The sequence below is a fragment of the Hippichthys cyanospilos genome, chromosome 11, assembly GCF_059441005.1.
Source record: "Hippichthys cyanospilos isolate Australia breed blue-spotted pipefish chromosome 11, RoL_Hcya_1.0, whole genome shotgun sequence".
Taxonomy (NCBI): domain Eukaryota; kingdom Metazoa; phylum Chordata; class Actinopteri; order Syngnathiformes; family Syngnathidae; genus Hippichthys; species Hippichthys cyanospilos.
Genome location: NC_142379.1, coordinates 18191796 through 18208847, shown reverse-complemented (window position 1 = coordinate 18208847; position 17052 = coordinate 18191796). Strand labels below are relative to the sequence as shown.

The 17052-nt window shown below is 37.6% G+C and overlaps 1 protein-coding gene across 3 annotated transcripts in view; it reads left to right on the top strand.

Moving 5' to 3' along the window:
- The window catches only part of limk1a (LIM domain kinase 1a), a 44750-nt gene that overhangs the window by 16901 nt on the left and 10797 nt on the right, over positions 1-17052 (top strand). The window contains exons 1-3 of one of the 3 annotated variants that reach the window (XM_088428159.1): positions 2954-3089; positions 3299-3437; positions 16858-16967. In XM_088428159.1, the coding sequence (XP_088284285.1) occupies positions 3079-3089; positions 3299-3437; positions 16858-16967 (260 nt within the window). In that variant the 5' untranslated portion in view covers positions 2954-3078. Of the gene's footprint in view, positions 1-2953; positions 3090-3298; positions 3438-11719; positions 11951-16857; positions 16968-17052 lie in introns of those variants that run through there. The other 2 variants (XM_088428158.1, XM_088428161.1) reach the window with 2 other exon arrangements.

The following is a 17052-nucleotide window of genomic DNA, read 5'->3' as shown; positions in this document are numbered from 1 at the left end:
TTTTTAAAATTGGTAGCATTGATAATTGTGCGGTTGTTTCTTGGGGGTCTAATATATGTGTCTAGACTAATGCCATCTATTCGTCCATCTTCTATACAATTTAGCCTCACAAGGTCCACGTATGAGCTGGAGCCTCTCACAGCTGACTTTGTATGAAAAGTGCTTTTTGAAAAACAACCTTAATCCACACTTGCAATCACAATCTAAGAAGTCCTTTTACCTGACACAAAATGGTGGAAGACTTGAGATCAAGCCTTGAAAAAGGATTTTACTTCTCTGTCAGACACTTAAGATAATTCCATTGAGGATTTCAACAGGAGGAGGGAGACAGTCTTTAGATTTATGGACTTCCCTCCCATTTCCATATCCTCAGGTATTGGCTGTTTTCTGACCCTTTGGGGGATTCCAGCTGGATATCACAAATCTTTTCTGAGTCCCTCTTCAAATTTCCATGGTCATTAATTACATCTTATGATACTTGTCTTTCACGAGGCACGTGCCTTAAGTTCAACAAATCACTCGGGTTCTTGGTGATATTTTCACATTCTGTCCATGTGCGTGAGTCAGCGAGTGCACATGCATAAAATCAAGTCTGCCAAGACTGAGTATTTCATGCTGATAATCCTCTTATGGAGGGCTATGCAACTCCAAATTCGGTCACACAAAAAAATGTCCAAATGTGAACATTTGGATGCACACAAATTACTGCAATAATGACTTCATACCCCCCTATTTAAAAAAAAAAAAAAAAAAATATATATATATATATATATATATATATATATATATATATATATATATATATATATATATATATATATATATATATATATATATATATATATATATATATATATATATATATATATCCAGTTTTGAGATTCCTATCTTGGTCATCACAATCTGGTCACCACGAGACTGTAGTAACCAAAGTATTTAATTCTGCCACTCTCAGCTACGTGTATTTGCATGGAAATAAATGCTTTATCAAATGTGAACCCCCTAGGTGTGAATCTGTCTCGACACAGGTTTGCAGGAGGTGTGTATGTTGTCTCCAGAGGTGTTATTAAAGGGCAAAGGGCGAGGACAGCAAACTAGCTCCTGTCTAGAAGCTGCCAAGATGCTTCTAAAAGCATTGACCCACTTCCAAGTCTCCTCCCTCCCAAACATGCTGCATACTGAAGCAGCTCGCCATAGTGTACTAAGAAGCACTCCTTGCAGATGCACAAGAGAGAGGGTGTGCCCGCAGTGGAGTGCCATGTGAATAAATTGTGCACCCAGGCACTGCAAGGTGAGTGGGAATCAGCAGCCTTGCTGACGGAGACAACCTTGACCAAAGTCAAAGCAAGAAATTGCTGCACCTGCAAAGATTATCAACGCCTGCCCTGGTTTACAGCTATAAACATTAGGAACCAAGCTGAGGAATGCCAGTAAAGGGACAAACATGACCATGTGTGTTGTAAATCGGTGACTGGACATTCAGAAGGCCAATTGGTGGGAAGGAAGTTGATGAGACACCCACTTTGTCACAGCTGGTAGACACACATTTAGGCAGATAACAAACAAGCAACCACATCTTTTTCACATGCATAATAAAAAGTAGGGATTAGCACACTTTTCAGTTTTGGACAGAGTAAATGCTCTTGACTTTGATCTAGGAGTACAGTATTTGAAGGCATTGTCTGTAGACTAAAGGAAGATAAATAATATCGCATCATACGCCAACTTCAAAATAAATACATCAAATAAATAATACAGAACAATTCAATTGCCACTATAGTATTTTATTTTGAAGTAGTCTTTGTAGCTGTGGTAGTGGAGTGGCTAACTTCAGTCCACGTGATTCACATTTTTATTGTTGTCACACCGCAGAGTTGCCAGCATCAACACAGCACCTTAGAAAAGATCATTCAGTCGCTAATAAGGGACGCTAAGAAACAGCTAATCAATGATGGTGTCATTGGAGAATATGACACAAGTCTCTAGTGTCTCCCTGCAAACTATGTTTGGAGTTCACTTGGTGCATTCAAAAGCAATCAGACATCTTAAAGTCAGACAGGAAAAAAGTTTGTCAATGCATTAAATGCTAACAACAGCAAATGCCTAAATTTGGGCTTCCTATCAATCCATAAATGCCAACACAAGAAAAATGATGAGAATGAAATTACTTTGATATTTTACTTAACCACAATAAATGGTCAACCACTTAGGTACAATACCAAATGTAATCACTATGTTCTATCTTACATTCTAGTGGTCGCTATGTCAATCAAAATGAAGAATAAACGTGCTTTTGTTATACCTACATATCATATTTACCACAAAAAAATGGAGCGAAATAAAATTAGTCCCCTTTAGTCTGTTGGGCTACCGAAAAAAAATGTACGGGGAAAAAAAAAAAAAAATCTCTTTAGTGTTTGAGTTTTGAACCGAGCGTTTCGGTGCATCTATACTCCCTTTGGCACTGGGGTTGAGTTAAAAGCAGAGGAGGATTGTTGTTCATTCCAAAGAACATGTGGGCTCTTCTCCAGAGTCTACTTGTGTCTTACTCTACTCCAACACTTGATCTTGTGCTTGGTGATGTAAGGCAGCTGCTCAGCCTACGCCATATAAAGCCATGCACCAAAGCTCCCACTCAGGTTAATCATTTTTAGTCAACAGAATGTTGGCACTCATCAAACCTAGCAAGGTAAAATTTGAACAACCAATTATTGGACAATCCAAAGCGCACAACGTCTTCAACTTGTATAAATCCAGCATTCTTTCATTTGGATTTGAATGGGCAATACTGCAATCCAGTCATTATGATGTTGCAGATAACAGCAATGCTTTTGTCTTTGAAAAACAGTCACTGCAGACTCACAAGAGCACAAAGGCCCACTCATAGCTGTGTGTTTTTATGTGATCTCATTTGTCTTGCTCGTCCTACCTCATTAGAGGAGCTTGTTATAATCCTTACAAAGACACTCATTATCACTAGCAGGGCTATCTTTCGAGTTTGCGTGAAATGTAAAGGTCTCAGGCATCAGAACGAGAGATTTATTCGGTTTTCCCCCTTTTTGACTTGGGTGTTGAAGAATGACAGTGAGGCAGGTTTTTAGTCAGACTGCTTCAACTACAAATAATACACATCATATGTAAAAGTTTTTATACAAGAAAGTGAAAGTAACAATTCTGCTAATCCTTAAAATAATGTTTATTGGTCATGTTGCATATCCTTAAGAACAAAAATAAGAATGTACAGTAATGCATTGTACCCAAAAGTTCATGTGTTACTTTTTTGTATTTTCTATGTTAGATGCTGTGAGTGCAGCAGCTCATTGTCCCATTGGTACTATGAAAAAGACGGACGGCTCTTCTGCAAAAATGACTACTGGGCCAAGTTTGGGGAGCTGTGCCATGGCTGCAATGACCTTATCACCACTGGCCTCATTATGGTAAGAGGATTATACTGCAAACCCATCTTTTCTTATACCTTCTGGGCCTCAGTTGGTACATGCATTTTTGAAGCTGTACAGCAGTATATCACTTTCTCAAAAACAAAACAAATCAGCTTTGAAGAATAAATCCTTTATCATTTGTGAGGATGAACAAAATGTCTATAATTGTCAGCCTTGGTAGTGTATCAATTAATAGAAGATTAAATTTATAGGATTGTCATTGGAGTGGCTACTCTTGAATTTGGACAGAAATTATATAAAAATAATTTGCATCCATACCATTTAGCTTACAGCACAAACATTTAGAGCAAACACTGAATAATTATGTTAATGAAAAATAAGCTTTATGCATGTTTTTTCCATTTTTTTCATACTATAGTACCCGACTCAGGAAATTGATGATTCCAGCAAAACAGGCCAGACTCATTACATGTGATGAAATGCAGTACTTCTTGACACACATTTTGTGTGTGTGTGTCCTTTGCTGCTGTGCAATCTCAATAATGGAACAGCGGAGTCTAAAGTGTATAAGCATCATCCCTTCTCCTCTGTGTCCTTCTCTGGTTTATTGCTCTTCTTGCTCTCAAAATGATGGTCTTTGATTTATACAGTATGTGAGATTGTCCATACATACGGTAGTTTCTTAAGCACATTCGTTTGAATGGGACTTTGTGAGTTTCTGACTGTATGATTACAATACTAGTAGAAAGTCAGCTACACTAAGTAAGCAAGGATGTTGATCGATGTGACAGCATCTTGTTAATCAAGTCACAGTCATTGTATCGTTGTAAATGTTTAAGCAGACTTTTATTGTAAGCAAAGTATTGCCTTTCTATTTTTCTTTGAATTCCAAGTCATTATTTTATTTACAGGTATACACACTAAATTTTGACATGCATGCATTCAATCAGTGCAGTGAAATTTGTTATTTGGCAATTATTTTGTTGAGTAGTTTTTTTTAAGATTACTGGCATCACTTTTTTTTTAAGTTGTTGTTTTCCAAATTAAGCACATGGTGGTGTGTTTGTAGTGCATTACTACTATACCTGAGCGGTAGGTAACGCCATGTCATGGCGCGGCGTAGCAGGGAGGATAGCCGTCGTGATAGCGGGAGTGGTGGACATAGATGCAGGAAGGCTCTGTCATTTTTTTACATTAGGCTTTTGTCTGACTTCAAATACTGTATAGCTGGCATTGTGCTTTTTGGCTGCATATATACAGTGGGCCCTCGTGTTACGAGATTAATCCTTTCCGTGGTTGGGCTCAAAAGACGAATTCACCATATGGCGGGCAATCCAAACCGATGTTAAATAGCTAATGTCTTTAGAACCCCAGGTAACAACATCAAAATTGTACATACATATTAAAAATTGGTACCAAATAGTATAGTAAGTGCTACGTATAAATAATATACATGTATACAATCAGGAAACATCATAAATAAAAAAAATATAGAAAGGATTTATTTAGCGTTGAGTGGCACTTGTTATGCGCATATTCCCTAGTAAGGGTAGCCTAGGCTAGGCTAGCTTCAGATTTCTTGATTATCTCCAGCTTCGTTTCCATATAAATCATCTTCTTACTTCTCTATGTAACATCACTAGCAATCTTGGGACCCATGGCTAACCCTTTCAAGTTTGAATTAAGTAGTAAAATGCACCATAAATATTGTTTTGTAACGACTTGCGATACAACAAATATTTACCATTCCGCCATTTTGAATTGAGTGAGGCCGACCAATAGAAGACCAGCATCTTCGTCCAGACGGCAACAGAAAATAAGTGCAATTACCTAAAAACGCCTGCAGACGGAGACAAAACAACACAAATACAGCAAATCCCCTAGAATGACCCTTGGGAGTTGGCAGTTGTTTTTGTTGCAAATCCGGGAAAATACTTTAAAGAGGGTATGAAAAAACTCTGTATTCCACACCGCAACATGAAAAAAACGAAGGCACGGGTATTCCACATCGCCACATGAAAAAAAAACGAAGCCAGGGACGCTGTAACACGAGGGCCCACTGTATACTGTACAGAGTTCTGATTGAAAATTCACATTTAAAAAAACAAAAAAACAAATGCGACCTCACTATCTGAAAATGCTGCCCTACATCCATGTGATGAAAACCTTGCAAACAGCATTAGAATATAAATATGTGCCCCCCCCATATTGTTTGCACTAGCAAAAACGTGTTAGGTTTCCTTGTCAGCACCTGCAGAGGCAATAACTCACTTGTCAGATACCACTCCAGCCATTGAAGCACTTTCCTGAGGGTGTACGTGTTGAATTGAGTCTTTCACGCTTGTAATTGAATTACTATATATCCTGTCCCACCCTCACTTTGCTCTTATCATTGAATTTCTTTGAGTAAACAACTCTGCAGAAGGTAGAAAAAGTTGCAAAATGCAAAAAAAAAAATAAAGCTGCGCAATGATATTTGAATTGTACTGTATTTCGTGATCTATCATGATGGATTAAGGTTTTTTTCTTTTTTTGGTGGGGGAGGGGGCTCTCACGGCCTCTGTGCCACTTTTATTGAATGTTCTGGTAATACCATTGCCGTCGCACTTAATATTTGGTGCATTTGGGGGATGTTTTTAGCTTTTGTTTTTCATTTCAAAACATCCCCAATGAGAGAAGTTGGTAATTTAAAGTCACAAAAGATTTTTTCAGTGAATGAAAGTCCACATCACATGCATTGCACATCCTGTACTTTCCGCCTGTTGTTTTCAGTTTTGCTTTGAAATGAACTTGTGCCACTGCTTTGCTGTGTGTGTGTATCATCGATCATTCAAGGACGATGAGAAGAAATGCAAAACCATCCAAGTGACATCCACAAACCGAGATATGGAACTGGTTCTATTTGAAAGTAAAAAATATATATATAATTTAAAGGACAGCTAACCTGCATGGATTTGTGACTTTTGATTTTACACTTGACAGTGGTTCTACTTGTTGCAAAAGCTTTATCTTGTTTTACTAAACAGCTTACTTTTCATTTTACTTAGCTTATTTTGTGATTCCTATAGTATGTGAGCTTAGAATTTGCAAACACTGGTACACTAAAAACCAAACCAATGGAAAGTTCCAGGCATGAGAAGAAACTACGTATTTGGTAACCTTCTGTGGTTGTGAGGTGGGTTTGTGTTTCATGGAATGTTTGTAATGTCAGACGACCTAGAGAGAGTGAACTTTTGTTTTTTTCATTAAGGATTTGGTAGCTGATGAAATGAGGTTGTTTAAATGCAGTGGCTAATATGCATGCCAGACTTGCAGTTCACCTACTTTTGCATTGTTGATAAACTTAAAGAATTGAATATCACTTTGTGCTTTAGTGACATAGTAAATACATACTTCCCTGATAGTAAAAACGTATTTCCCTGGACAAGCGCTTCACCTACTTTTTGTCATTAATTAAAAACATGTATAGTAGTGTTGATATGAATAACAACTTTAATAGGTACAGTACTTCGTGCTTTAGTGACATAGTAAAAAAATGTACGTCTCTGATAGTAAATACTAGGATAGTAAATAGTAAAATATTTCACATAAGAATCAGAATTGTCATTTACTACAATTTAAACTGATTTAAATGGTCCGGAAATCGATATTAAACATAAAAAGAAATCAATCAGCTTCCTGTCTGCTTCCGTACTATGTTGTTCGCGTGCTGTGCCTGTTTTGGAAAGTCAAGTCTGCACTGCGCGGGGGGGGGGGGGGGGCTGCGCAACAGGGATCGCACGAAAATAGAGAATGGGGTAAATTCAACGCCCGCCCTCGTTGAAAACTGTCTTGTCGAAAGCCAAAGCAAAGATCCAACGACAGGGAAAGCGTTGTCATGTCTTTCACTCCTCACACCCAACTGTTCTAACGCACTTTTCTCTCTTGAGCGCCTGTGATTTCAATGAGCTAACCAGGAACAAATATTCATATAAAGTAGAACACAAATGGTCTGTATGCAACCCAACTCAAAACTTCAGTATGTCCACAAAATAAAATGACACAAAATGCTCCCAATGTGCTCAAAGTTGAACAAACTGGCGCAGGTTTCATGCTTTGCTTCATATTGTCAATTTAGTTGCTCACTTGAAAAAAAAGTTTCCTTCCATACCTTGTTTGTCATAAATGTAGAGAAATATTAATATTTTTAATTTGGGTAACAGTTTTTCACATAATTGGGATTTACAATTAAAAACTTAATGTGTATAAAAAAAGACACTCTCCCTTTGTTATTTTGTTTTACAAAGCAGACTGTAGTAGTATGTTGACTATTTGCACATCTATAGATTGAAGTGGAAATTATTTTTAATTGAATTGAATCAAGTCATGAATCAGAATCCAAATTAAATTCTGAATCCAGCCGGAGACCCCCAAAATGGGAATCAAATGATAAAACATTCACTGATTCCCTGGGAATCAAATCGTGAAACATTCAAAGATTCCCAGCCCTATTAAATACATACTTATTTGGATAAACTATATGAACACTTTTTCAACAAGTTTTCACTGTTGTAGACCTACGCATGCATGTCTAGATACAACACGGTAATGTCTAGACATTAAATGGGAACACCAAATTATATTTTTTTTACCTTCAGTTTTGGACTCATCTCAGCAAAAATGCACATTTACCCTGTAACAGAAATTATATAAAAATGCAAAGCACTAAAACACCTGTTTTCGCAATTTCTCATCAGTTACAACTGTCAGTGTAAAGTGAATAAAGTTTACAAAACTCAAAACAACACCAATACTTATGTTATCACAGGTTCCATTTTATTTAAAGGGACAATGTGTAAGATTTAGACTGGTTTTCATTAGCTATAACAGACATAGCAGCCTACGAAGAAGTCCCACACCCCATGTAATATCATTGAATGATAACTAGACCTATGATTATTTTTAAATCATACTGTTGGTTGTTAAGAACACATTTATTTGCAAGTTTTTACAGTTTGTAATGATTTAATTTATTCAATTTTAATGAAAAATGGTCTAAATCTTACATATTGTCTCTTCTATAAATCTATACCAATCTATACAATTATTGTAATCACCGGTACCACTAGTAGTACTTTGAGACAAAGTTTACCCACAAAACAGTGGCCCAAGATTAAAGCAGGACATTATTTTCCTCAATTCCAAACTGGTGCTACATCAAAATATAGGTAAAATTGGTACATGAGTCAGAGGTGTTCAAGCACTTCCCCTTTCCTTGAATTTGTGACATTCATCTGCAAGCTAAAATCCCCTGTTTAGGCAGAGGTTTCACTTCTGAAATGTCGTTAGACCTTACTCTTACATGAATGTTTTGATAAGGCCCATATTAACCACAGATTACAGTATATTGCTTACAGTATTTGGATTATTTTATATATTTTCATGACCCTGGTTTTTTTTTAATCGCTACATGACTCAGCTCCATCAAAAAAAATAAGCCACATCCATCTGTAGTCATATTTGTGGCAGGCATTCTTATCCACAAATTATTGGTTCAATCAAAAATAATTCACATTTACATTTATTGTTGAGCAAAACAGTTTAAAAACAAAAAAAAAATCAAAACATCAAAATTATATATACATATTAAAAATTGGTATCAAAAATAGTAGTGCTATAGTATATTAGTAGTATAGTATATGCTACTTATATACAATATACATGTATACAATTAAATAACATCAAAAATAAAAATTATATAAAGGATTTATTTACCTTTGAGCGATGTGACAAGCTTGTCATGGCCATATTCCCTAGTGAGGGTAGCCTAGCCTAGGCTAGCCTTCTTCGTATTTCTTGATCATTTCCAGCTTCATTCCCATATAAATCATCTTCTTACATCTCTCTTTAACATCACAAGCAATCTGGGAACACATGGCGACCCAATTTAAGTTTGAATTAAGCACTAAAATGCACAAAAAAATATGATATGGTAATCACTCACACTAGAACAAAGCTTTAACATTCTGGCACTTTGAAACGAGTGACACCGACCAATAGCAGACCAGCATCTTTGGGAGTCGTGATGCCGACCAATAGCTGACCAGCATTGTAGTTAACGTCGGGAGTGACGTGTGTATAGACATATGAGCGCGGAACGACTGACAGTCACGCACGCTCACTGACCGCCATGTTTGAGGTGTCGTAAGTTGAAAAAAATGGCAGGTAATCCATCAGTAAAGAATCCTATGTTTATTTTTTTCTTCCTTCTAGGTAACCGTGGCATTACCGTTTGCTTGGTTATTTAATTTCCCAGTTGAAGTCTGGACACACACTCCAGGAGACCAAGATATTTGTATACCAGATATTACAATTAACATTTCCATAATATACCCCCTTTAAAGCTTTACCAATAGTATACAATGCTGTCATTCCCAGAGCATCGATAGTAGTTGTTTCATGACTTCTCAGAAGCCACGTGTCTGCAGAAACGGCGTGCAATGTGTCTGGCCGCCTATTAATACCTCACCGCTGAGATGGCCTTGAGCCCATGCATATAACAACGGGGCGGGATCAGCATACTCAGACGACAAGGACGAGTGAGACGCTGATCTGGCGTAGGAGTGACACAGCAGTGTGATAGAGATTGGTTGAGAGGGGAAGGACAGTGATAATAAGATTAACGGATCTCACACGTTGTGTATCACATGCCTGATGAGCAGCATGGGTACAGTCTATTAACACTGACATACTGTTCACTGTTATTTGGTGAATTCCTTCTTGCTCCAGTTTTGTTTTGTTTTGTTTTGGTGGGTAGAGAAGACTGTTCTTCTTCCATCTTTATTGTAACGTGTACTTTTGTAATTTCAGGAACTGTATCTAAAACAGCTATCAGAGCATTAACAGTTCTAAATTTACAGCCGTGGAAAAAATTGCGACCACTATGTTTTTTTCAACTTTTTCATTTTCATGTGTGATATCACTAAATGTGTCAAATGACCGACACGCAAGAAAAATGGAATTAAAATTATACCATGAGTTCTTATCTTCAGTCTAATCATATTTTCTGTTCTTTTCTCATCCAATATAACATTTTCTGGAATAATGGATAAGAATTACTGGCATTGCAAAAGTACCAGCAAAATTGCATCAGAATAGCACTGTATAATGTTGAAAAATGCATTTGAAAGTAAGCTTTGGGCATTTTGAAATGATCAACTTACCAACTAATCGTATTTTAACAACAAATACAGGTCAAAGGTTTGGACACACTGTCTCATTCATTTTCTTAAAGGAATGATGGTGACTTGTTTTTCTTTAGGTAGCTTGCCACAATGTGAATTTTAACAGTTGTCCATAATGTGAATTTTAATAGCTGTCCAACAGGGCTGTCGAGTATGTGTTAACCTAATTTCTGCACGATACAACTGATGCTACTACTACTGCTACTGATATACCCTGATTAGACACACCAACAAAGTGTAAAACCATTTTAAATGATAACCGCTTGAATGTGCTTGAATGAAGAATGTGCAAATCAGTAATCAGAGCACAAGATGGCTCTTTTGAAGAAAACAGTGTATCAAACATGTTTTCTATTCATCCACCTTTTTTAAATGCTTAAATCCACGTTCATTCATAGTTTTGGTGAATTCACTGAGAATCTAGAATGTAAATAATCATGAAAATAAAACACATTTAATAAGAAGGTGCACCCAAATATTAATTTATCTCTGAAATATATGAACTCAGTAGTTCATTGTGGAGGCCTGTGTGGTTGTAGCTTCTCATAGCTGACATCTTGTTTTTCTTATTTCCCTAAACAATAACACAGACTGTGTCCCTGAATCGACAGCACCTAATGTCAAATAGTGTGGTACACTCTATTTGCTTCAAACGATTCGAGGCCTGATCACTCATTCAATAATTTACTACACCAATCTCTTGTAAGCGGCATACATTTAGCTGTAAACTAGTATTAGCTATTGTACAGTTGAAAATATTTCAATCTCAAGATTTGGTTCACATGTAAAATTAATTCCAAGTAATAGTAGTAATAATAATAACAATCATGTAATAATAATCAGTATGACTGAACCAATGCCACACAATTTTTTTTTCCAACATGTGAGTCACTCTGTTGTGGTGAAAATGTGCCGATGTCGGAGATTCGAAAGTAAGAATAGGCATTTGCTGATGACACAAGAGTGCATGTGTGTGTATGTCGGGGGTGAAACAGCCGGCCAGCGCGTGTGCAAGAGGGGGCGGGGCCACACAGGAAGTGATGAAGTCATAGCTAAAATAGGCGAGGGAGGGGGACTTGGTGTAGGAGGGCAGACAGGAGGGATGAGCTCAGCTGCAGAGGCGTAGGTCTGCTCGCCTCCCGCCCTCCCAGTGCTGCTTCAGCTTTCTGCCGCTGTGACCGCTGCCTGTTTTGTGTACTCTGGCCGCCGGTTTTCCTGAGAATGCACTAGAACAGCACAGGACGCCGGCTCTCGGTAGCTGACATGGTGGGAGACTTGTTTTTCTGGAGCTTCTGCTGTCTGAGGTTGTGGAAAAGGGACAAGAAGGTGAGCGGGAGTACGGATGCTGATGCGGTGATGTATAGTATGCATGAGCCGGGAGAACGCGAGTGGCTGACATGCTTTGCCGGCCACTGTCTGCCATTCCCTCCATCTTTTCTCCTTTATAAATTGGAAGGCGATATTGTGCAGTTGCAGAATATGTGTCATTTCAATGTGGGTCACTTTAACGCCGCGTAATACCAGTGTTCCCCTCTTTTCTGAAAGGCGCTCAAGGCTTTTTCTTCACCTCAAACTGATAAGCCCCGGATGAGTGTCCTGATTCTATGATCATGCAAACTTGTTTTCTGCCTTTGCAGGCTATGATTCCTTAGCTCCACAGTTGGTGTAATTTCTATATGTTAATACATTACCAGGGTCTTCAAAGTATCTCGGTAGTGTGCTTTCCTGGTTGGGGTAAGAGGGGGTTTCCATTCTGAGCATCAGTTGCGCCTACTGTCCTCTCTGTGGCTCGCACACTCATTGAATTTTCCAAGATAATGTCTTCTGTAATTCTGAAGTCCAACGTCACATCTGCCTACCTCGATCAGGTTCGGGGTTTTAACGCAGGAAATGGTTTTAACATTTGTCAAACTTGACTGAGCTTGAACTCTTCTTGTAAAAGAGTATCTGTGACCAATTTAATATCTTGCTTTGGCCAATTTTTCAAATCGAATTATGATATTCGTATAGCTAAATGCCGTCAAATGTGTTGTCTTTCATGTGGAATTTAGGCTTTGTGTCGTGGGCAAGTTCAGAACAATGAGTTAAAGCACGCCCGGTCCCACTGTTCTATTTGTTGTTTCGACTGATGTCATGAGGTCATTGTCTTTAAGTCAGACTTAGCCAGACTGTTTGACCTGTGCTAATGGGTAGATACTTTTGATAAGGTCATAATGCACATACATACATGTGTACTTATAGACACTCTTTCATTGCATCTCATGCAAATTATTATATAGAACATCATTTGCTAATTTCTTGTTTTAATCTATTTTTATATATGTTATCACTCAGAGAATGCCAAGCAGCTCTTCACCTGCATGTTTTGCCACATTTTGACTTGGACATGAATTGCACAACTGGCTTAAAAGTCTCCGTGCACATTCCACACACAAGCAGATTGGCTTAAAAGTGTCCTTGCACATTCCACAGACAAGCAAAGGTCATGCATGTTAATCATTTGAAAAAAATAAAAAATAAAACTCCATGCCACATTAAGTAGACTTGAGCTGTGTTTGATGAACTGACAATGTGTAATAGCAAAGTAATTCTGTAAATTAACAAATATTAGTTAGAGAAAACTGCAGTGAGTTGTGCATTAGTTGAACTTGCACAGACTTCCGGTTTCCAGAGTTGAAAAAAAGAAAAACACTGGGTTCATGACCATATAGTAAAAACATTGCACTTTAAAAAACAAAGTAATAGGAGAAATCCTTACAATTTAAAACATTACAATGATTGCATCATGACCATGCTTTATGAGAATCAGTCCCTTCTAGAGAGCATGCTTTATTTATATTGTTGCACTTTCTGGTTGCACCCCAGGCCACCAGGGGGCAGTCAATTTCATTTATGAAGACAGACTACTTGTATTTCATGATGAAAAGATGATGATTGCAGTTCCAAATAAAGCTGCATTCCAGAAAAGTTAGAATTATCCTGGTCTGTTCTAAGCTAATGTAAACAACAAATATGGCTGATTGCAAGGAAACTTGTCTTTATACTTGTCTTTATAAATATAAATATACATTATTTTTACAAACTCACTGTCTACTGCTTGTTGTGAAATTTGCTGACAACAGTGAATTCTCATAACTCAACATTTATTTCACAAATCAAAATGATAGTCGGCGACAGCACATATTTCAAAAACCCTTGTAAGTTGTGGTAGTCCTATATTGTAAATAAATTATAGATGCACAAGGGAGTACCGTATTTTCCGCACTATAAGGCGCACTTAAAAGCCTTAGTTGTTTTTTTTTTAAAAAAAGCTGATGGCGCGCCTTATAATCAGGTGCGCCTAATATATGGATCAATATTGAGATTGGGATCCGTATATGGGGAATGAACTGATAAAGTAAGCGTTACCTGTTTCTTTTGTGTGTTTACAGTTGAACAAGGTTGGTCATATTGAAATTGAGTTATTACGCTATTGAGAGTTTAGAGTTATTGTTTAGGTTATTATTGTTATTACTTTGAGTATTACTATTTCGTGATTGAAAAAGTTTTAAAATACTGTATGTCATTGATTGAGGGTGCGCCTTATAATCCGGTGCGCCTTATAGTGCGGAAAATACGGTAATCTGTTTCTTGGAGGTGAGTCTTCAAATGAAGATTAAAAATGGCTCACTTGCTGATGTACATTCCATTTATCTTTTATTGTTAACTGAATGTCACTTTAGCCATCTTGTATTCATCTTGTATTTAGCAATAAGTAGGTCCCTGTGTACTGCTGGCATATAAAGCAATGATTGCTTCAAAATTACGTTTCGTTTAACAAAAAGAAATATAGAAACTATTATACGAAGCACCGATGCAGACGTTCAGCCTTTTGAGGACCTGCAAATGTTGAAATTGGAGGAAGCAAAACAATTAGATCATAATGTCCTGTGACTTAAAGCCTGCAGCCATTGAAATACAAAACTGTGTTGTGAAATAACAAGCTTTCCTCTGAATCCACCAAACAATCTGCCCTTTTCCTGTGGGGAATACGTTTGGTCACAGTTTGTTGTGTTGTCAGTGAAGCCACAAGGCCGCATGGTTGTCAGACTCAAGCATTCGCTCACACAGTCCAAACCAAGATGAGATCATACACCGTTGATAGACTACAGCAGCCTGAGCTAAGACATATCAAACGATCTCATATAGTAAAAATGTTATGTGATGGTTTATCCATGTGATGTTTGTCGAATCTCTGAGTTTGCTCAACAGTCACATGCCCAAAACACCAGAAGAGAATATTACTTTTATCTGGACATTTTATCACAACTTCTCTCGAGCATTAATATCTTTCACCTTTATAATTACCACCTTGGGGTAGATGTGTTTCCTAACCATGACGACAACAGCTGTCATCTGCCTTATGTGGTTTTAGTGTGTGTATGTGTGTGTGTTTAAGCAAATAGCACCCGTGGTGTCATATTGTGCAGCGCCACACACCCTTTTCATCACAGTCCAGCTGTCCTCTCTTCTTCCTGTTTCCCATTTGACGGAACACACACACACACACACACACACACACACACACACACACGGGTCGTGTTTCTATCACAACAGAGACACCACGTTGACCTTACTTTCATTTCCTGAATCTCTCGTTTGATTAGTTATCCAGCATTAAATTATTTCTACTCTAGAAGTCATATCACAATGAATTTCCTTTACATGATATGTATCATTTATGCTCCTGCTTCTTTTCTTTGTAATATTTAATTGCATGAGATGGTGTATGCATCCAATCAATGCCCAGCCAATGTCATAAATTCTGATTATGACTGCAGAGCTCATCTTAATTCTTTAATTTAAGCCAGTTTAGGTCTTTTGTTTATTGTTTAATTGGTATTTCTGTGACTAATAATGCTGGAGCAGATTTTTGCTCCGGGTTCTGTTGTCAGTGCTGCTCTCCCAAGAGGGTGTGGCAGGAGGCATGTGGCCGTGGACATTGATTTAATTGATTCTACTTGCACTGATGCTGCCCATGTTTCCTCTTTTTGTCTCCAGTGACACCATTTCATTTTGTTTGTTTGGCAATTTATAAATGGACTCGTGGTGCTAATTAAATGTTTTTGCACACATTTTATTTTTAACACACTGTATGACACAAAAACATATATTGCTGATTAGATCATTTCCAGATTATTTTTAACTAATATATGCTGTATATACATTATATGCAATTACATGCATAGCCACAGCTGACGGTACACCTACACAATTACCAAGCATTTTTGTAACAGTTATTGTTAATCACATTACATGCCTTCTGTACAGATGACATACAGAGATGATTATTTTTTTTTATCAATTGTCTATTAGCTCCTATAGTCAACGTTTTATTATTATTATTGATTTTCTCTACTGAATTTGGGTACAAATGCTCATCTCACTGATATAGATGGGCATAATTAATAATAATGTAATTAATTAATGGCGTTCAATACGAGGATTCAACCAGCAGAGGTGCTGTTGATTCACTTTCAACTAGTTTGAAGACTGAAGTCTTGTTGTCTGAAGTAAACAGAGGGTCTCCATAGTATATTTTTTTTCATCTAAAAACAAAAATATTGGACACATTACAGTACGTAATTCATTGTTAATTATACGAACAGTCAGTAAAAAAAAATTGCCTCGCCTTCAAGGGAATAAATTCAATGTTTAACACGCCTCATAAAATGATGTTCACATTTAAAAATAACTATGGCTTTTCTTTGACATTGGGAGGAAATGAAACCCGACCTCATGTTTAACAATGGCAGTTGCAATCAGTTGGAAAGAGTTTTCGTGAAAAAAAAAAAGACAAAATGAATGGTTGACATGGATATATGGCGTTGATGTCCACTTAATCAAGATCACAACTACGGATTGATTGAATGTGGATTGTTTAACCTCAGACAAAACAGCATCAAATGTGCACTTTATATCTTATCTTACAATTAGCGATTAAATTTCATTTGTATGGACAAATGAGCTCTGTACAGGGAGCAGATCTGCTCATTGCCGCGTCTGTTTTTGGCTGTAACTCAATTCTCTTGCTTTTTGCACCACCGCCCTAAGCTCAGCAAGAGATCTGGCAACGGCAAACCTAATCTACTAGACCTTGGCCTACTTCTCACACCAGTCACAAGCCTTGTGTTGCTTGCTTGATACAGAAAACTGCTGTATCCACCTAATGTTGCTCTTTCTCTCTGTCACAGGTTGCAGGGGAGCAAAAGTATCACCCCGAATGCTTCACCTGTCTGAATTGCAGGACATTCATCGGCGATGGAGACACATACGCGCTGGTGGAGCGATCCAAACTTTACTGGTAAGATGACTTGTCAGTATTTGTTTTTATTATGGCTCCGCAGCACGGTCGGTTAGTGTTTAGGAGGAGGTCTACTTCACACTTC